Below are 23041 nucleotides of genomic sequence, written 5' to 3' on the forward strand. Positions count from 1 at the left end.
ATGGATAAGACATTAAGAAAGTCTTCCTGATTGAACTTATGCTGAGCTTCATTAGTCGCTGCTAGCATAATACAACTGAATCTCTGAACTTGTGACAGTGGTGTTGCACTGTAGGCAATGTAGGCAAATTTTGAGAAGTAAGAAGATTGTGTGGGATAAAAAAAGACAACATATCTGGTTCTACTGCATTGATTTTGATTTTTTTTTTTTTTTTTTTACCATGAGTTTGACAATATAGCGTGTAATGCTAAATCTGTGGAGTTCTGCCTCTCACATCTAGGCCAGCAGGGCACCCCAAGTTTTGATCAAATCATGAATGCCCCCATAGCAAGGCTTCTGGTGTTTAGTGACAATAGTACGTCTCTCCCTTTGTGTGCATCTATGTGGACTTTTTAAGGTTGCTCTCTCACAAAACCTTCAGACAGACATTTTTTAAAACAATAAGTTGAACTGTTTACCCACAATTAAGAATTTAAGATAAAAGGAGTCATTTTAAAGGAACACGTCACCTCCCAAAATGACTGTTTGTGTTTCAATTACTCACCCCTTGTTACATCGAATTTGTGAAGAAAACTTTGTTTTTCTCGCAAGCATCCAGTGAATAGAGAATAATAATAATAAAAAAAAAACAACAGAGAAAATTCTTCTACAGTCATTTTACCTTGCTAAATAGGGGAGCTGCAAGGGCACCGCTGCCTTGATCAGTAAGTTGTGTTATTGTGTGACCTTGGTGAATTCAAACTAACCCTTTAAAACACCAAAGTCATACAGCAACACAAACTAACTGATCGAGGCAGCGGTAGACCAGCAGCACCTGAGTTCAGTCTGGCTTTGAAGAGAGTGTAGATAAGTTTCACTTCTCGTTCAGTTTCCCCAGAAAGCCCTGTGTGTTGTGGAAATACTGAGCGTAAGACTGGATGAATTAGGCTTGCATTATGCTGCACAACTTATGTAAGAGTTTGTAAACAGATGTTTTGATACAGTTTTGCTGTTGTTAAAGGTCCAGTGTGTAGGATTTAGTGACATCTAGCGGTGAAGTTGTGGAACTGAGATTTCTGCTGTGTGCCAAGCATGTAGGAGTGGCCTATCTAGAGCCAGTGTTTTGTTTGTCCATTCTGGTATACTGCAGAACAACATGGGGTCCTCCATGAGAAGACCTGCTCTATATGTAGATGTAAACAGCTCATTTTAAAGTAAGAAAATCACAATGATTTCTATTTTCAGGTGGTTATAAACTAATGAAAACATAGTTATGAATATAATATACCATTTCTGCCAATAGATGCCCCTAAATCCTACACACTGGACCTTTAAACATGGCCACTTATGACTTCGAAAATTGTAGTCATTTTTGGATTCTTCAAAAACCAAGTTCTCTTCACAAATTTAATGTCACACGCAGTGGGTAACTGATGTACGAATAATCATTTGGGGGGCGCAGTATTCCTTCGAACGCAAGTTGAAATGAAATTTAAATAGTAATCAGTCATGTAGTTATAAATTGTTTATGGGTTTTTTTTATGTATTTTAAGACCCATTCATGGACTTGCACTACAAATTGTGGTTTAAATGCTATGGTATGTAGCAATGGTGAATGCAATGTGCTTGTATAAAAATAAACCTCAGCCAATAAACTGACATGCACACACACACACACACGTATCGGTCTATCAGAAGGAAAGTGCAGAGGCTGAACCGAACGCAGACAACAACACTGTCATGGCTATTTCTGCCAATTTATCTACACACGGCATCAGGAAGAAGAGGAAAACAGCAAAAGTTACAAGCTTGCATCAACTCCTCACCCCTCTCCTCCTCCTATATCTGCGCTACATTTGCATGTTATCTGGCCTTTCCATTTTCCACGACTGAATAGCTGATCTGTTGCAGCCAGCATATCTATTAGCGAGCTGCTGGTGGCTCTGCCTTCTCCTCTGACTCAAAAATTACCATTCAGCTGCCTTCCCTACAGCCGGCACTACAGCAGCTCTGCAACCCATTTGTGTTATCTCGAAATTATGCCTCTCCTCTCCTCTCCTCTCCTCTCCTCTCCTCTCTTCTCCTCTCCTCTCCTCTCCTCTCCTTCCGTTGTTTGCAGAAACTAAAATTCACTCATTCTATCTAGTTTCTGAACATTTGAAAATGTGTTGATCCCTTCACTTTTATTAAAGCTTATTTTTTTATCCTCTTGTGCCTCTCTGTCATTATTGCTGACTAACAGAATTGAGAATTTTCCCATCAACGTGGTGTTTTCTTTATATTCTCCTGGTTAGTGATGCAGAGCAATTTTTAACAGCAGTTCAGAAATTGATGTAAACAGGAAAATATGTATGTATGAAGGTTCAGAGAACAGACGTTTAACATCACCTGCCTTTCAAAGGCTAAATTGTTGTTAAAGTAATGGCACTTTTCAAGCAGCTTCCTCTCTGGCCTCTGTCATGCACAGTGTTTGCGAAGTTGAAACTGGCTGTCTGTTTATTTTCACAGTACTGGGAGACTTGGCTGCTATGTACAAACAAACACCTTTCTGTTAGGAGAGATAACTGCTCACTGGTGACCATTTAGTGGCCCGCATCTGGGAGACAATTTGAAACTAAGCTTGTTGTGTTGTCACATAACAGTTCATTTATTTACCCATCCATCTATCCACTGATCAATACCTCCATCTGCTGTCATGCTGCTTTAGCTATGGTAGCACGGCGAGCAAAGCAGACATCGCTTTACCCACCAGCAATATCCTCCACCACTCCCTTCAAGTGCCTCCTGGATTCATCCATGGTGTTGTTTGTTCAGCCAACACTTCCACAGAAAGGTGACCAGGTCAACCTGCTCTTCTTAGTGTCGGGGAGTAGCTATTTGAGTCTGAGGGAGTCAGAGAAACCCAGAGGAGCTTGGATTTATCCACTTGGATTTGCTTTATGGTCACTTTCCAGAGCTCATGGCTGAGTGTGTGAGGGCTGGAGTGAGGATTAGTGGGTAAATAGAGAACTCTGGCCTGTGGTGTAGCTCTTCCACATTCTGATACATGTCATACAGCTGATGCATGTAACTGGCGATCTGAATTTTGATTTATATTATTCAGTTTCCTGAATGAGGTACAGAAGAATACGGTGGCAGTGAAGTGCGGCTTGCTGCAGTGATTACATTTTTCTGCAATCGGAAGGTGTGTTAAAGAAATTTTTTGTAACGTATTCTCTGGCCACAATTCTTAGCAAGAGTTAAGTTATCCTCGACTTTAAGTTTGCCTACAGTTCGCTGCAGAATCAAATGGCTACAGCTTGCAGAACTCCACAGCTGCAATGATTAACTAATTTGCAACTAATTTGATAATTGGTTTGAGTATTTTTTTTATGAAAAATTCTCTGATCCCAGCTTCTTCAATGTGGATATTTTCTGGTTTGTTTAATCCTTCAAGAGAGTAAACTGGATATTTTTGGGTTGTGGACAAAACAAGACATTTGAGCACGAAATTTTGGGCTTTGGGAAGCACGTTTTTCATCATTTCCTTACATTTAATAGACCAAACAACTAATTGATTAATCCAGATAATAATCAGACAATTTATTGACAACGTACATAACTGTTAAGTCCAACTGAGTTGGAGCGGTGGCCTCAGATAGGTATTGCATGGCAGCTTGCCGTCGGCTGCACTTTGCCACTGCTTGGTATGTTTTTGGCATCAACTCCAAATACAGCGATGTTTCTGTCTCAGGCCATGTTTACACGAAAACGATCCACTGAAAACAGAATCATTTCTCATTTCCGTTTTGAAAAAAGTTCCGTGTTTAGACAACAACGTTTTGATAACAACTGCCGTGCACACAGATCCGCAAAAATGACCAAAAACGCTGCAGTATACATGTCAGGCCAGTAGTTGGCGGTGTGATGCTTACACTTCCTTCTACAGAGCGGTGATGTATAAACAAACAAAATGGCAACCGCACAAACATTTGTCTGGACAGACAACGAGGTGGAGTTGCTACAGTTACTGGAGAAGCTTTGATAAATTCAACAGGGTGAGCAGCACAAACAGAGCTTAGGAGTCTGCCATTGTTTTTGTGATGTTCGACTTTCTCGCGCATGCCTAGTGACTGGAAGCGAAAAGTCTCCGTTTTCAGAGGAACTGCATATTGCAAGTTTACATGACAACGGAGACGTGGCCGTTACCAAAAAATTGCACTCTGGAACCTGTTTTCAAAGCATTGCGTTTTCAGGCACCCAAAACGCCGCTGTTGTGTAAAGATCGGCCAAAGCGCAACTAATGTTTACCGTTTTCAGTTGAAGTTGTTGTCATATAAACGGGACCTCAATCTGTTTTAGCTATGCTAGCCACATGGCTCTGAGGCAGTGCCGGTCAGCTGGTCAGTCCACCACTTTGATCCAGACTGAAATGTGGTTATGTTACGTTACAATCATTTGAGGTATTTGTCCAACGCAACTTACAATGCATGCATTTAAACCATGTAGGATGGGTTGCCACCGTAAGGCTGACCTATGTCTCAACTACTCGTGGATTGATAGCCATTCATTTTTTCTCTATAGACATTCATGTTCCCACCTCATTATTCCTTTACTTTTTCTCTAGAGCCATCATTAGGCCAAAATTTGTATTCGTCCATTACTTTGGTTGATGACCAAATACTTGCAAAAGCATTCCATTCGAGCTCAGCTGTACTTTGAGTTAGTGCTGATGTAAAGTAATGCATCACTTTAGCATTTAGCTCAGTGGACAGAGACAGCCCCACAGGGCCGCCAGCGTGGCTATACATATTTGTCTTGTTTCTATGTCTGATTGAGACAAATACTCATTTCAGGAAAACTGCCTCAATAGAAGAGGACATGAAAAACTAGACCAAATCAAAGTCATCGAGTCATACAATGCTCAGTGCTGCAGGACAGAATTTCCATTTGGGATGAGAGGCAAATATCCACTCACCTTTCAAAACGCATGCTTTCATACACAAAAGAAGAACTACTGTTTAAGACTGGTATAGGCTGCAGCATTGCAGGAAAAGCACCCCACTCCACTCTGATAGGTAACATCTGATCATTCCATTCCATTCCATTCATTTTCATTATGCATTCATTCACATTATGTCTATGCAGCACATTTTCAAAGTTTGTGCTGTTGTGTATTTTATTGCATTTGCCCGAATTTCATTTCCCTCTCCAAGTCTCTTAGCGGAGGAGACATGAGGGAGTGGGAAAGGGGATGTGTCACTACGTGTCACTGTCCCAAATATAGAAATTTAATCTTCTGTTTGGTAGTGGGCTTCAAGCCAGCAAAAGAGGGAGAGGGGAGGTGGAGAGTGAGGGAGCTCCTGAGGCGGACCTCGTTGTGCTGTCAAATACATCTCTTTAAAGCACTCCCATTTTTTTTTCCTCTCTTCCTCTCCATCTTCCTTTCTGCTCTTTCTTCCTCTGTCTAGCTGTGACCTCCTCCATAATTCATTCATTTGTTGTTGTGTATTAAACAATGTCCACAAAACAAAGGCGGATACAGGCAAAGCAAGGATTGCAAACTCTGCATTTTCTGAGAGTCATTAACCCATTTAAGCCCACCGGCAACAATAGTTGCCAAAGTGTATGCTTGTCATTTTCCACTTAAAAATACATTTCTAAATACTATACATGTTTTATATATCAATGATATGTGAGCAGACACCTTAGAAAATCATATTAAGAAAAAAAAAATTAAGTTTCCACATACTTCCTGTCACATGGCGTTGTTGAGTTCCTGACCCATCTTACTGAGGGCATGGCGATGACAAACCCCCACAAGTAAAGGCGATTTTCATATTATAATAATATTTTTTTTGTTGACATATATATATCTACTTAATCATGGAAGTCTCTTTAATCATCCAAACAACAAAAATATTACATTGGATGTATAGTTTTTTCTGTATGCAATCATTTGTCCAAGCGGCAACTATTGTTGCCGGTGGGCACATACCTTGTCAGTAGATAATAATGTTAGCTAACATTACCAACATTACAAAGGGCTAATATTTGGTAACAGTACAGTTTTTGATAGTGTTAGCTTTAACATTTGGTAACCAACATTACTAGTGTTTGGTAGCTAGTGCTAACTAACTACCTAGCTAACTAACTAGCTAGCTAGTAGCGCTGCCAATGTTAGCGCTGACTATGTTGCACTGTGTGGTAGATTAGAAGGACTGAATGATGTCAAATACAGGGAGAACATCTTTAACACTATTGTAAATGAACAGGGATATAGAATTGGAATTGTTTGGTAAAAAATATCCATTTCAAATTGCGTTAATTTCACAAAATGGTGGCCCCCAATGGCCATGGGAGCAAACTCTTTTGTGTTTTCCACAGAGATAAACCAGGAGGATTAGAGAGGTATACTTTGGCAGAGGTTTTGGACATCCTTGATGCAGATGATCCCTCTGCAAAAATCACAAGCATTTCAGTTGTGCCAGAGTCTGAGAATAATGCCCGCGAAACAGAATGTGACAGCGATTTTTCTGATAATAATGATGTGACCTCTGATCCCAAACGCCTACCATCTAGGCTGGTCAAAGGAGACTGCTTTGTGTCTGATGGTGACATGCAACTACCCATCATTGATGATGGACAAGAACCTGAGTAGCTATGTTTCCATCCAAAAGTGATTTGAATCATTGGGAAATGCGCATTAAAAGAAATACGAATCCTGTGTGTTTCCATTAAATGTACGGGCTTTGGTGAAAACTACGAACTCGCACAAGTTTTCCGCAGAACCAAAAACAAAACAAGTCTTGCATTCTTCTTCTTCTTCTACATTTTTTGGTGGTTGGCAACCAGCTTGTAAATGCATTACTGCCTTATTAAGGCTAGAAATGTTCTTATTTTGTCCTCCGTCCACACAAGTCTTGTGTTGTTGTTTTCCGCAATGTTTTTGCCTTGTGAGTGAACCAGAAACACCGGAAGCAGTTGGGATGAAAGTGCACTATGTCAGACTTAATTCGAACATAACTTTTTCCATCCTCCGTTTTGCGAATCAAATTTTTTTTCTCATCAACCAAAACCCGGCTATAGCGAGTGTATTTTAGTTTGTGCAAATCAGAGGATTTTAATTCGAATTTTGGCGTTTCCAAGTTTTTTGATGACAAAATTCATGAATTAAATTGTTCTCAGACTTGTTTTAAATAAAAAAAGTCTTTCTCAATGAAGACAGCTGAATTACATGTTGTTTTTTGTGCTCTAATTCACTTTTCACCATTAGAGGGGTAGATACAAGGTATGTGCCCACCGGCAACCATAGTTGCCGAACATTCAAATGAGATTTTCTAGAACAGAGAGCACAAAATAGGGGAAATAACTTTAGAACATGTTCATATGGGACTCAGTTAACATGATTATATGCATAAAAACATTGAGAAAAATTTGGGCACAAATGGGTTAAGACATAGGTGCTATAAACTCTTGCAAAATACATTCTATCAAGTACTACTGAATGAATAGTCGAATGTTTGGGGAAATGGCTTTCTTGCCGAGAGTTAGGCGGGAAGATATCACTCTCATGCCTCTAGGCTACGCTAAATATGAAGCCAGAGCTAGCTTAACGTGGCATAAAGACTGGAAACAGGGAAAAAACACGAAACATCATGTTAAATAGTGAGCTTTAGAGGTACTGGTAGTTTTTAACTTTGAGCAGAGCTTCAAGTTGTTATGCTATCCATCCATCCATCCATCCATCTATTTTTAAACACTGGGTTGCGGGGGCAGCAGGCTGAGCAAAGTGTTCCAGACGCAGCTCTCCCCAGCAATGTTTTCCTGCTCCTCCTGGGGGATCCTGAGGTGTTCCCAGGCCAGACAAGATATGTAATCCCTCCAGCGTGTTCTGGGTCTGCCCCTGGTCCTCCTAATGGTTGGACATGCCTGGAACACCTTGTGTGTTGTGCAGGGTGTAGGGTGCCTAAGAGGCATCCTAATCAGATGCCTGAACCACCTCAACTAGCCCCTTTTGACGCGAAAGAGCAGCAGCTCTACTCCAAGCTCCCTCTGGATGTCTGAGCTGTTGTTATGCTAAGCTAAGCTAAGCTAAGCTAATTGCCTGCTTGCTTAGTCTTCATGGTAAGTGTCCAGACATGAGTGCTATCAGTTGTACCATTTAACTCTTGAAAAGAAAGCAAGCAAAAACATATTTGTGGGGGATTTTTTTATTTATTTATTTTTTTTAAAGGCCAGTTTCATTTTGAATGACAATACTAGCCCCCTGTTTAGCTTTCTTTGTGTTTCAACTTTTCAGTTTTATATTAATTAATGCCTAAAGTATATGATCCATTTTGAATTTTGGTGTCAAGGTCCTGCATAGTCCTTTGGTACCTGCAGGTACTTGGCAGGTCACTCACAAAAAAGGTGATTTGTGGGAGGTCATTTTATTTTTGGTTCTGAATAAAAAAAGAACATGTGAGTTGGACCGTGGGTGTTGGATAATAAAATTATTAAAACAAAATACGAATACTAATTTTGTAACATAAACTTTAAAGGTTTTAATTCTCTGACTGCTGACTGTGTGTGTCAGCTCTGTCTTCTGCTCTGACTGGAATATGAAAGCTGCTTCAGTCATGTGTTACCGACAGGCAAATTATATGAGGAGATGTGCTGCTCAATATTATGAGAATAAGCAACAGGAGCCCATTGCACAAAACACATTAAGTTTTCTCCTTAAAGTGATAGTTCAGGTTTTTGGACATGAAGTTGTGTGAAACACTGACCATCTGTAGCTCTGATGTGACGGTGTCACTACTCTCAACGAGCCTCCTGCTCTGAGAAATCGCCCATAGCTTACTGGAGAAAAAGTAGTTCTGAAGATGTACAGGGGACACGTAACCAAAAGGTTTTAAGCTACAAAAAAGTATGCATGTGTTTTGTTAGACTATTTCAATAATTTTAAAACATCCCCGCATTACGTCAGACCTTGCTATCAATTGGGACTATTTTCTGGCCAGTATCACCGGGTTACGGGTTACATCTGTAACAGGAAACCGATGGAATTGGGAGCCGGCGATATTTTTATTCCCACAGCTGTTTGCACCATTTTGGTATTCCTCTGTTTACCTACAGCAGCTGACGAGGGTGCGTTGTGAGCCTGAGCCGGTGTTCGCGCTGTAGTAGTAGGTATATATAGGGCTAGTACATCTTTTTCCTCACTAATAATAGCCTACTGGTTCTCTGTTGGAAACAGCCGATGAAGTTTTCGTTAGCCGTTGCTATCCTGCGCACCTGCACGGCGTGGTGATGAACTGTCTGATTGATTTCTGTTGGCATGCTGTCTTGCGGGCCTGCACGGCGGAGTGATACTGGCCAGAAAATAGTCCCAATGATAGCAAGGTCTGACGTAATGCGGGGGGGTTTAAAATTATTAAAATAGTCTAACAAAACACATGCATACTTTTTTGTAGCTTAAAACCTTTTGGTTACGTGTCCCCCGTACATCTTCAGAACTACTTTTTCTCCGGTAAGCTACGGGCCGTTTCTCAGAGCAGGAGGCTCGTTGAGAGTAGTGACACCGTCACATCAGAGCTACAGATGGTCAGCGTTTCACACAACTTCATGTCCAAAAACCTGAACTATCACTTTAAGTACGACGCTAAAGACTTATTTTTTAATAAGCTGAGGGACTCCCTTAAAGGTGTTGCACAGAGTCAAAATGTTAAGGCATTTACCGCATTGAAAGATTTTACAGTGGTAAAGTACTACAGTTTCCATGATAACCATTTGTTTGCTTGCGCTCAAGCTTGTGATCCCTTAAGTCTTTGTGCAATGGTTTAACTATCTTTAAGGGATTCCTTAAGTATAAGACCAAGATAGGAAGAAAACCCTGAATAGTTATACATTTTAGTAAACATTTTAAGGAAATCTGGGGGGAAAAGATGCACCTGATATTATTCTAAGAAAGCCTTAACATTGGTTTTAAGGAAAATCTTAACTTAACGTGTACTATATTTCCTGAATTACCTTTGTTTTAAAATATATTATCTTAGTTTTATGACATTCAAAAGCAGATCCTGATATCAGACTCATAGAGGAATGGTGTGTACTGTATCATTTAAAATAAACATTTAGACAGCACTCACTGGCAGTTTGTACACTGTTGTGTTTACAACTTTTTGTAAATGAGAAACGTTGGTAAAGGAAAATTTGGTTTTGATAATTTTCGACATTACTATTATCACTGTAGTTGTTGTTGTTCAGTGTGTTCCTCAATAATGTAGTATTTCATGTTAAGAAGGTTTTGGAATCACTGTTTTATAATGTTCTTTTTTAGCTTTTTGTAAAACCAAATGTCTCACATTTGTAAGCCCAATGCTGAACTTGGAAATAAATGAATACATTTCAAAAGAAAAAAGATGTTCCTGTTTCAGCATGACAATGCCTCAGTACACAAAGCCAGCTCTATAAAGAGATGCTGTTTTCTATGCTGTTTTTAATTTGGTGTGGAGGAACTGACTGGCTGGCACAGCACTCTGACCTCAACCCAGTCCAACACCTGCGGGATGAATTGTAACACAGACTGTGAGCCAGGCCTTATCACCCAACATCGTGTTGACCTCATTAATGCTCATGTGGCTGAATGGGAGCGCATCCCTGCAGCCAGGTTCTAGCGTCTGGTGAAAAGCATGAAACCAGTAGATTCAGGCTGTCACAGCAGCAGATTAATGCCCATGGTTTTGGAATTATGTGTTTAACAATTACACTGTAGTGTTTGGGTGTCAGCATACTTTTGGCTGTTTTGTGTTGGTCTTTAAAACACTTTGGCAATGAGGAACGTCTGTTTTCTGTTGTGGTTAACTGACCTGGTCCTAGATGACTGAAAGTATCTCATGTTCTCTCTCCTCTGGCAGGTATCTGGATCAAACCCAGCCGAACATCCAGGATGAGGGAGAAGAGGGCAGACTTTGTGGCAGGATGCCTGGGAGGAAGGGTAATCGCGGCTGGTGGTCTAGGTCGGCACCTCAATTCCTTTCCCCTTTTCAGTGTGTTCTTTTCTGTCCATTAAATACAGCACTGGGCTTTGACCCAACAAGGAAAGAAAGGGAGGACAGGCCATTCCAGGACATCCTGTGATTGATTTCCAATGTTGCAGCACCTTTCGTCTGTTAAAGGGCCAGTGTGTAAAATGGGTTGAAAACCGTTGGAAACAGTGACATCAGTGGTCAAATTCTAGATTGCAGGGCTCACTCGCTCACCCCTCCCGTCGGGTAAATGACGGTGGCCTCGTAGGGACAAAAAGCCTTGCGCACAAGTTTTTCAGGAGTAGGTCTATCTAGCGATGAGGTGAATGTTTATTTAGAAATCTAAACCATGTTACGATATTGTAATGAATCCCTCACAAGCAGGAGACCAGAGGAGCGTTTGGGAAAAAGGCCCGTTTATTTGAGCAGTCCAGAAACTCTGGTAACACTCCACTCCATCCCAAACTCTGACTCTTCGGGCGTAACAGACACACTTCATAACTTTACACACATACTCCTTTATGATACTAAGTGGGGACCAACCCCCCTCCCCTCTCTGCTCCGCCAATCTCCAGCCCGCACACTGACTGACAGGGTAGCCGGTAAACAGTGCTCAGCTGTTTATTTAGCCTAGCAATATCTCCGGGCTATAGTAGCTGCAATGGACGACTTTGAACGCGATTTTGAAGAGTTTCTTGTAGCGGACACAGACCCAGAGCCATACCTGTTTGAGCCGGAGCATACAGATGAGGAACTCCATGTGTTTGATGCTGAGCGGGCGAGAAGAGAGGCTGAATGCACAGAATGGGATTCGGTGCTACTGCTGCCATCATTGGGGAGATATATCATCAGGAGGAAAAGCGCTGCAGAGAGTGCATCACAAGGAGTGAAGTTGCGTCTTCTTTTCCTTGCAGATGACGGTTCGGGTTCATTCTCTCCTGTTGCGTGGTAAGTGTGGTCCATTCCCAAACTTTATAACTAAAAAAACTTTTCACTACTCTCTATCGACGAACCACTAACACTCTGCTGTTTCCTCCTCCTTCTTCCTTCCTTCCGCTGTCTTCATTGGTTCATTTATACACGCAAAACGCGTTCTCTGGCTGGCTGGATTGTCCGCTCGGTCTGCCGTACATACATGGCGGCGCAAGATGGCGACCTCTCTAAAGCAAGGCCCTTGATATATATATATATATGAAAGCATAATTATAAGGCTACGAAAACCAAACGAATTTTATTTTATAGCAATCATACACTTGTATAAACATATTAATGGGTAGAATATTCAGATTCAGATTCAGATTGACAATAAACCATGCCAAATATTACACACTGGCCCTTTAATGGACATAACTGAAAATGTCTCTACCCTGGTGTGTAGGTTAGAGATAACCTATTTATCCGTGACAGACAAATGGTAGGCTTTTTTGGGGGTATTTAATGATTGAAAATTCAGTTCTCTTGATTTCAATCACACAAATGCTTTTACATTTTACACTCTTCTGCGTACATGATGTATTAGACGCTAATGATTAAAGTCATCTAATCAGTGTTCACGTTAAGTGTTTCTCCGCAGCTGAAGTACAACACAACAACTCATAACTTCTGACTGAGGTGTTTGGTTTGAAGGAAAAAGCTCTAGAATTATATCTATTAGAATTATTATACTATACCTCTTCCTGTTTCATCTCTACTCTGGTGGAAAGTAAAAAGAAATGGTCACAATCAGTGTAGCAGAGGCCAAGATATCCTGATGATCCTCCTGACAGTCCACTACAACCTGCAGGTGAGGGTCATGTGACAAAGCCGAAGAAGTCAGAAGGCTACTTTTCCATCATTTTCCATTCATGCTAGCTCAAGAAGGAAAACAGTGAGGAGGCGCACGCAAAATTATTGAAAAAATTAGTAAAACCTTCCCCAGCAAAGAGGATATCTGTTGTGTTTTCTAATGTTTCCCCTCTATTAGGTTTTATTATTTTATTTGAACTAATGCATTTTTTAAATATATCTTAAAGTTAACCAGATTTTGACAAACCAGATTTAAAGATCCCCTCAAAATTTTCACAATTCCATTACTGCAGAATTTTCCTTTGATTTATATGTTGATTTAAGACTTCGAGCTGCTCTTTTCAGAATGTGTGAAATATTAGTTAAGGAATTGCAGCTAAACTTTTGTCACCTTGGCCGTTGGTCACCACTTCAGGTCCTATCCCTTTAAAAAATGTGTCCAACTTTGTGAGTTAGCACTAGCTAGCTAGATGCTACCAAGCAAGCAAGCCAGCTTAGCTAACTTTCAGGAGCAGAGCAGCTTTGTTACACGTACAGACCATTACTCGTCAACCCTGTCAGCTTATGACATAGGCTATCTAATGAAGTTTTGACTGGCAGAGAATTAGAAAGACGGGCATGGCTAATAACATTTTGATGTTATATATTACTATAAATTTATAATGAACATAATAATACAATGATATAATAAAAAATAATTTGATTTTTTTTTTTTTTCGTAATTTTCCCTCATCTTACCTGCAATTTGCAGAGGCCCACATGGGGAAACCCAAGGGGGCCACCACTTTGAAAATGTATGCATTATGCAAAGGTTTTTTACAGGCTGAGTAATCCTCAAGACAAATAAACTGATCATAATGTGCAAAATCCGTGGATTGCCGGTTTAAATTAAATAACCCTTATGAATTTGTATAATGACACTCCTACGACACAAAACCAAAGCGGAAACCATTACCTGCAAATATGTGTCAGAATTACCACAGTAATAACTACCATTGCAATAGGTATCTCAAAATATTTTCTCTGTTAATGTTTTATGTTGATTGAAGATTTCACCCTAATGCAGCTGGGTTCATCTGATAATAAAATACCTGATCAGACAGCTGAAATCAAACACCACAAATATGATTTATCATAAGCACCACATTCCATACACGCTCACACACACACGCGCGCACGCACGCACGCACGCACACACACAGACACACATGCACACACACACACAACCAAATTAATTTTCCATTAACTTTTCATTTTCTCCTTGGCTGAGCTGCATTTGTTAAAGTAAATAAAGTGTGAAGAGAGACTGAGCAATGCAAATTAAATCAGAGGTCAGCTTTGGTCCTTGATGACATGCTTGTTAGGCAGATAGGCTACTGACTCTTTTATCTATGCACCTGCATGCATCAGCAACACACACGTATACTTATACACACATTTATATACACAGACATACACACACTGGTGTGGTAGTTACACAATCAAATCTACAAACAGATTAAAAAGCCATGTAGTCCTGCAAGAATGTGTCTCTGTACATACACAAACGAGACCCATACTAGATGAAAAACAGACTGAATGAAGTTATCTTAATCACAGTTGGTACATGCTGCATTTTGTCTTCAATTAATCATCACTGCATCAATTCTGAGCTGTAGTGTCAATCAGTGAGACAGTTTCTGAGATTATTAGCAGCCCCATGATTATCTCAGTCATGGTCTTATTTCTGTTGTATTACCAGTGTTGAAAAGACATTGAAAAGGTTTTTTTTTCTCCGTCCACAGCTCAGAGTGACAGACAATAATGTGTAAGGACATCTGTTAAGACTGTGTGTGTGAGAGAGAGAGGGAAAGAAAGGATAATGCCAATCTTGTCCTGCTGAGAGAGACAGTTCAATTCAGCACGCAGCAACAAAGAGTGAAATGGATGTGTGTGTGTTTGCTAACGTGAAAATGACACAGTGAGGGAGACCGAGATGAAAAGAGGTAGATAGATTATATTTTTTTTCTCTGTGCGAGTGTCAGCTGCGAGTCTGGCTCATCATCTAATCCATGGGGATATTTTGGGCTTGTGAGTCATAGCTGGTAGCACATTGCCAACCCTCTGCCTTTTGACTTGGGAAATATAAAGGAAAATACAGCCACAAAGACCAAAGAGCCTCTATAATGCAGTTATACTGTATGTGCGCACACACACATATATAAAGGGAACAGTACAGGTTGGGTTGAAGGGTAAAAGTAGGGATGATACATTGAACAATATGACTGTGGTTAGTTTCATTTTTACCCTGGGCAAGACATGGCACTGCAATCAAACTTGATTTTCACCTAGATTGCAATTCACTTTTTTGGCAGCAGAGTTCAGCCATTTTTCAACAAGCTAGTTGTAATGTTGTTTACCAGAGGTGTCAAGTGCAACACTGTATTTCAGACTAGTTAAGTGTTGATATTGTTGAGTTTGGGAGTTTTGATGAGATACAAAGAGCCATGGACAAAGTGAAAATCCCACCTATGCCTACTAAATATAGTGGTGAGACCTGTTCCCACTGAGTTGGGTGACAGTGGCAAAAGTTAAAGTGAAAGAATGAAATTCAGCACATTTGGTGGTGCATGACTATATTCAATGTCAGGTTGCTACAGCTGACAAACGACACAAAAAACATCTCCACACTAAATATGGCAGACCACAACAACAATGCAAGATGCTTGAAACCTTATGTTAACATTATCATGTGGCAGCTAGCGTAGCGTAGCAGCAGTCACGTCAACAAGTCATCTATTCCCACCTAGAAGCTGAGTCAAATGTAGGCATTATCTGCTTCACAATGCATTGGTGAAATAAACAAGCAGTATGACTCACTATCAGAAGATCTGTCGGCGTTGAGCACCACTTGAACTTTCCCTCTGCATGCCAGGTTAGATAGCTGCTGGTGCCAATTCCCTTTTGCATTCATGCACACATCCACTTCTTGGAGTACATAATGGTCTTTTGTCCTTGATGTGGAGACACCACAAAAATCTTGCTGGCTCTTGGCCAAACTTTGGAATGATGAGTTTCCACCTCAGTGACATAATCAGCTTATAATGTCAGGCTGGTTGATGATGTAAGCCTTGCCTTAGGTCATAAACCAAGAGTTTTACTCTGTTAACTCACCGCTTTTGTAATGACTTCACTCCCACTTTTGCATATACATACAAGTAATCCCAAACTCCAATTCTTCCATCAAAACAACAACAAGTAATGGTTGACCTGCATGGTGTCCCACCAGTCAGGCATTACTGCCAAAAAATGACTTTCAGTACTTCTGTGCATTACTCTACTCAACTCGTATCGTATCACATCATATCATGTCGTATCGTATCATATTGCATCGTATCTTATCATATTGCATCATATCGTATCGCATCGTATCATATTGCATCGTATCTTATCATATTGCATCATATCGTATCGCATCGTATCATATTGCATTGTATCTTATCATATTGCATCGTATCGCATCATATTGCATCATATCGTATCGCATTGCATCGTATCAAATTGCATCGTATCTTATCATAGTGCATCATATCGTATCGCATCGAATCATACACTGGACGTAAATACAGATTTTTAGCAAACAAAACTGTCATTAAAAAACAAACAAAACAAAAAAATGTCTTCTAGTACCACGTTTACCAAGCCAAAGGAGGAGTGGGATGCAGTGCTCTGGGGTTGACCTTTAAATGGTCAACAACAATGTAATTACTGACCTTTATCACTGACATTACAAGTTATATGTATTTACATAATAAATCCATTTATTGTCACCATTAAAACACATTTCAACTTGCCATTGGATATCCCCACCCCCCACGCTGCCACTCCCCCTCCTGCAGTTATTGTTAGAATGGTGTCAACCAATGGACCAATAAAAAGCCATTTGATGCAGAGCAGCATTAAGACTACCTCGGAATTTGGGTAGATAGCAGATTGTCCCAAATGACCCATGCTAAGCACCTTGCTCAAACAACTACAAATTCAGATTGGATTCTCATACTGGAAGAGAAAAAAACATTAAATTCACTGTACTGTTAAATTATGGAATTACATTGTTTGCTCATGCTGCTACCACTACTCTCAAACTACTGGCTGCCATTTATAGCAGTGCTATTAAATTCACCTCTCAAGGCCCTCAGGATGTGATGTGAGTTATAGGAAAATGTTGGACGGGAAAGAACACTCATGCACATTAGAATACTGCCTGCTGATATTTTAATAGTATTTTAGCTTGTTTTAATCAGGATGTATCTGTGTCTAATATGTTTACATGCATACTATTTTTCCACTATTATTAGGATTATGACAACATTCTGAATGTGATGTCATGTAAACAGCATATTCTGTTCAGATATTTCAAATTAGGCCATGTTCTGGATATAGCATTTTCTGGTTAGGACATGTGGAATATGCTGGTATTATTTGGGTTTTAGGAGCATTGTTTGGGCTTGTATACAGCACATTGGCTCAGTTGGGGTTTTTACAGCAGTTTGCGACACATGGCCTCTTGTCTGTTTATGGTCAGCTCTGTGTATTGTCATGGATGTGTTATACACAAGCCAACTAGCCAACAGTATGAGAGGCTGGGGTAGAGATGCAAATATAGAGACCATCTTGTCGTGGGATCACTCTGGGCGCCATACAGTACTCCACGACTTTAAACAAATGTGGGCCAGAGGCATAAAGTTGAATGGAAAACTTGACCTTCATTTTGATCTGAACTACATTACTACTACTACACTACTACAAAAAACTTAAACAGGCCAGATGATTTCTCTCTGCTAACTCATTTACTTATTCTTCTACTTCACTTTCTGCATGGTGACATGATGGTTGATGCCGAAGTTTGATGCTAGTTTTGTTACAGTTTGTTCTCAGACCTGAAAAGCTGTATAGAATAAAACAAACCAACAAAAAAATCCAAGGTACTTTTCCTTTATGAGAGCTTTATTTTAGTAGCTAATACGCACATGACATTACAAATTCAAAAGGTACCACAGGGATAGCAAACAGATGTCATGACATATTAGTACGCCTGTTGGAGGTGCTTTGTTTTATCTTTATTGCTGCTCTGTGCTTGAGTGCGTTGGTGTAAAGATTAAAAAATAAACACTGAAACCATTAGAAAACATCTCATGCACACGAAGAAGCTACTCAGTGATTGTCACTTTGTGTCCACTAATGATGCAGTTCTCACAACATCCTCCCATGCATCATGTATCAGTTCATCTTTCATTCTTTATTGCCTCTTTATTTTTGCACCTCCACCTAGTCGGTAGTTCATAGTGAGCGCCCGACGACTTGAAATCTGCATGTAAATTTTAATTAGATGCAACTTGTCAGAGAAGAACGACTTGAGGTGCAATTATGTACTCAGCCGTATCATTTCATTATCAGATTGTTTGTCAGGATGTACTCATGTACACACACACACACACACACACACACACACACACACACAAAGCTGCTCACATAAACACCCTGGGCATGTTCATTTTTCTTCAGCTTAGTGCATTCATGCTTCATTTTCATCATCCGTGCCTCTCAACCTTTTCTGTGCAGTTTTAACCTCTTCATCTCTGACAACTCTTTAAGCCTATTACATTGGATTATATCATTAAATATAGCCCAAAAATACAAGCCAGAAAAACAGAATGACAGAGACATAAGAATATATATAATGTGGCTTAAACCCCAAAAATCAGCAGGTAAATCCCTTTATTTTTACATGTTGATAGACTCTGTATCTGCGACTAATTCCTGAGTAATTCTGCCATTCTGTATTAATGTAAAGTAACATGACAACTTTCACAGGTAACATTACATTGTGACAGGCTAAAGAAACACAAAGGGATATTTAAATGTTAGTTTAGATTAAAAAACATTGTGGCACAGAGGCTGTATTCACAACACATCGTCAGGCTAAAGGTAGCTCTAACTGGCAGAGCAAGGAGGAACTCTTAAAGATAAGGGATGTATCACTGTAACTGTGAGACATGACGTCAGCCTAATTCACAAAGCATATCAGAACTAAATATAGCTCCTGGGTCTGAGAGAGGTTAGAGAGGTTCAGAGTACTCCTAAGTCATTAAACCTTACAATCAATCAGCTGCTGCAGGTAACATGCCCTGTTGTGTCCGCATGATGTTAAAATACAGTCAAGAGAGCCTGTTTTTATAGCTGGTAAGGTTAACGAGGATTCACTGAACTCACCAGCAAATCCAAACAATCCAATAACACACAGTTGGACAACAGCCCTTACTTTCAATCTGGACTGAATGTCTGGACTTTGCACTCTTGTGGTCTTGTAAAATATCATCATTCAGCCAAAGTACTGTTTCAGTTTGAAATCCACATCTAACCAAATCCAGTCCAAATGAGCAAAAGTGTTTTAACTCTGCCCGTTTTGTTTGTTTGACACTTTGGAAGTTGCCTGGTGTGTAGTCCTTACACAGACGCTGATGACGTCAGCACCCTGGCTGACTCTGTCATCTGTGGACATTCCCATAGGAAAGTTGTAATAGAACTAGCCCTGGCTCCCAGCGGCAGTGATGTGATTGGATCCAAATCCGTGTACTTCCATACTTCCTCGACCAATGGCTAATTAGCTTTGCCTTACACCCGCCTATGCCGGAATTGCTGTTCCCCCACGCCGAACAAACCTGAATAATATCCACACGTTTCTTTGGTGTAGTAGCCTGAGCCATGACTGACTACATTACGAATCTACATCACAGTACTATGCACCGTTAACCTGCTCTCTGTGTTTCTGGTACGTCTCTGTTACATGTAACACATGTGCCGTACCTATGGCAACGCCGTCACATGGTTTGGATATCCCCGCCCATTTCTATTACAAAACGAAAGACGAATGTCCCCAGACTCCCATTCCGAAGTAAGGGAGGCTGGTCACGCGAGACTACCTGGTGTGCACCTTGTGTAAGTGTCCAACAGCAGCGATGGCCGAGATTTTGAGCCAGGCTGTTATCATTTTTGTCATAGAAATGTTATTGTGTCACAAATTGAAATTTGAGTACTTTCACATGTGAGAAAGTAACCATTTCCATGTTTTTTGAGGTCATTTTGCCAGCTAGGAAGTCAGCTCCCAAGATGACTGGCCTATTCCCATTTTGTAGAGAATCAAGCCCTTTGGTTCTTTACTGTTGGCTCTAAACGTTGGGCAATAGTGCTGCCTCTTTAGGCTTTTGGGTCCTTAAATGTCCGAATATCACTATATTTCAATAAAAATGAACTATTTGAAAAAGAAAATAAACTGAGGCAGTGTGGTGTATATTAGATTAAGCTTTCGTCCGTTCTCCCAAGTTCAGCTTGCCAAGGTCACACAATCCAAACTTGGTGTACTCTGTCTTTGGAAAAGCCTATTGTAAAATGCAGTTTGCTGCACTGCAGAACTTGGAGTATCTCAGCACTCAGCTGACCATGAACCACACTGTCTCCAGTTCCTGGCCCTTTCTGATCAAATAATCTGATCAGTACCTTGCTGAATGTCTTCCTCCTGCTCCTCCTGAGCCTGTCAGCTGGGCGCTCCACAGCTTGTCTGTGACTGTTCACAGGTCAACCACTGACTGTTGATCCACAACCAGCAGCCAGCTGGGGCTGAGCAGTGGCTGACCTGTTCTGAACCCTGCTATGTCACAGCATGATGATGTGAGAGGATCCAAGCTCGCACTGAGCAATCATTTTGTCTCTGACCACTGTGCACAGCTACCTCTTACTATGTTGTGGTGACCATGTTGAGCTGCACTTTGACCAATGAAATGTATCTTCCTCATACACACATAATGAGTTTCAAAGGACTGGAGGAAGCAACAAAGAAGGTCATGGATGAGTGCTGTGAATTACTTGCTAAAATATGATAAGTGCCGTAAAGAGGGCATGTAATGATGCTCTTCACAGCACACATCAAACATTACCATAAACTCCACTGCAGGTTTGTTATGGCTTCCTTTTGACTTTAAGTGCTGTGCTATTGTCTGGCTGTCTGAAAACAGAAGCGATGGGGGGTCAGAGAGAGGTGAATGGAAAAGACAGAAAATAAACACTTGTGGGCCCCAGAAAGGGTAACAATATGAAAAATAGAGATGGAAACAGTAGAGGATGAAATTGATATTTGAGCTGAGAATGCAAAGAAAGAAAATACATTATGTAACAGAAGAATTGCACGAATTGTTGCATAGAACTTTTTGTATTTTTTTTTTTCAAACTGTGACTCTGTGGATTCACAACTAAAATTGTGTTTTCTCACAAAGCCCGAAGTCTTTCCACCAGATTTATAAAGCTGTTTGTACTGTACAACCAATTCTGTAAATCTCCATCATTGTGGCACTGGGTGCGTGTGTACGAGTCTCATTACCACTCCCACAGTTGGCCATGAATTGATGTAGAAATGCCCGCTTCACCACTTATTAGACCTACAGCAGAGGAAAATGCACTGTCATCAACCATATTGGATCGGCGAGGTTCTCCAAAGAAGAGGCTGCCATTACGTACGGCTATGGCTATTTGTAACAACCATACCACCACTGTGGTAAAATCTCAGTCCTCATCACTATTAAACATCAGCATGAGGATCAGTTATTCATTTATAGTGCTCTTGTTTACAGAGTCCTGTAGTAAAAATGTAATTATAGAGCACTGTATTGACTGCAAAAATATTAAAATTCTAGAAACAATGTTACCATCTATCAACTTATATTCAGTCTCCTCTTTATCATATCATCTGCAGCTACATGTCAGTATCTGGCCCCCTGTGGCATTGATTAAACCCCTAAAAACTCATCTGTGTTCATTCCCATCATGCCTTACAGTGACTTAGCTACTACTCTACACCTTTGCCTCATTTATGTGCAGATATATGAATATGCAAATTGCCCCTGTCCCTCAGTTACTCGCCTGCAGCTAGAGCATACCTGCTCACCTTTATAAAAACACCATATTGACATGTCAACAAGTTGAAACTTGAATTTCACTGGAGGGGGCCTCCAAGCACTTGGTCAACTGAAGGCCACTGCACATTATGTTTGTAGGGGCCAGTTATAGTTATATTATCATAACACAACCAAGTTGGACCAAGTCAGGTGCAGTTCTTTCCAGTTGGTGTTGGCAGGTGGTTTTTATGTGTCTTTGGGTGGTCCGAATCAGGGACTAATTTTGTTACAAAGCTGCATAATTGCCTAGAGTTGGTTTGTGTTGTCACGGCAGTATTTACATGTGGACTACATTAAATGCCTTGCGCAAGAAAGCTGCACTTGATTGGTCAGAATTTCCATGCAGGAAACATCCAGGAAGTAAACAAAACGTTGAAGAAGAGTACACTTTATGCAAACCATACAGTTTGAAAGCGAGGCGCGGCTCCAACTGGAAAACATGCATATTCCAAACCCGAACAATGCGTAGTGCGACTGCAGTTGGTTCGGATCGAGGTTGGAACACGAACCTCACCAGAGTTCGGTTGTAATGGGACCAAGACCACCTCTTCTCTTTTTTGGTTGTGCACCTGAGCGCGATTGCTGAGTCCACACCTGCCCACTGAGGGGGCAATTGAACTTGTGTTTGATTGAACCGAACCAAGCAGGGCAGGTGTCATTAATCATTTTCCCTCTGATCAAGTTGCTACCTGTTGTTTTTATCAAGATTATGACGTAAAATTCAGGCAGCTAACAGGAGTCTCATATTGCATGCTGTTTCCACTGCAGTATCTTATGTATGGTCATAACCACGGTACTGTATTTTAGCCATCCGAGCTCTGCTCACTCTTTGGCTGCATGCCTGTTGCCACACCACCTATCTCACTTACTGCTGTTCATTTAGCATTAAAAAAGCCACACCTCCACACAAGCATCAACCTGTAGGCTCCAAGCATATTCATTATTATAGTCAGGGCCTGGATGAGGTCAGAGTCTGTCTTGGTTTCATTATAGAAACACCTGAAAATCAGTGTTTCTTTACTGGGGGGGCTTATCCAGCCTTGAGCTCTAATCATAGTCTACCTGTTGTCCTTTGTGTTAAAAAGATAATGAAAATTCTGTCTCCATCAGTGGAAATAGCTTATGTATGGGGTGTCTGGTCTTCTAGGTTTCAATTATCTTGAGGTCTGTTCCCAGCTTTACCTTTTCACTGATACAAGCGGAACTCTAATAGATCTTTGAATCAGAGACTCCACTGGCATGACTTATTTCAAAGGGATAAAATGAGGATACCCAACCCGTTTTTCACTCTCAGGGTGT

The 23041-nt window shown here is 40.6% G+C and overlaps 1 protein-coding gene across 2 annotated transcripts in view; it reads left to right on the plus strand.

Annotated features, from left to right (window-relative positions):
- Positions 1-23041, plus strand: part of klhdc8b (kelch domain containing 8B) — a 283831-nt gene that overhangs the window by 242575 nt on the left and 18215 nt on the right. For both annotated transcript variants that reach the window (XM_078170215.1, XM_033628898.2), the window contains one exon: positions 10860-10961. In XM_078170215.1, the coding sequence (XP_078026341.1) occupies positions 10860-10961 (102 nt within the window). The remainder of the gene's footprint in view (positions 1-10859; positions 10962-23041) is intronic.

Source organism: Epinephelus lanceolatus, chromosome 8 (genome assembly GCF_041903045.1).
Source record: "Epinephelus lanceolatus isolate andai-2023 chromosome 8, ASM4190304v1, whole genome shotgun sequence".
Classification (NCBI taxonomy): Eukaryota; Metazoa; Chordata; class Actinopteri; order Perciformes; family Serranidae; genus Epinephelus; species Epinephelus lanceolatus.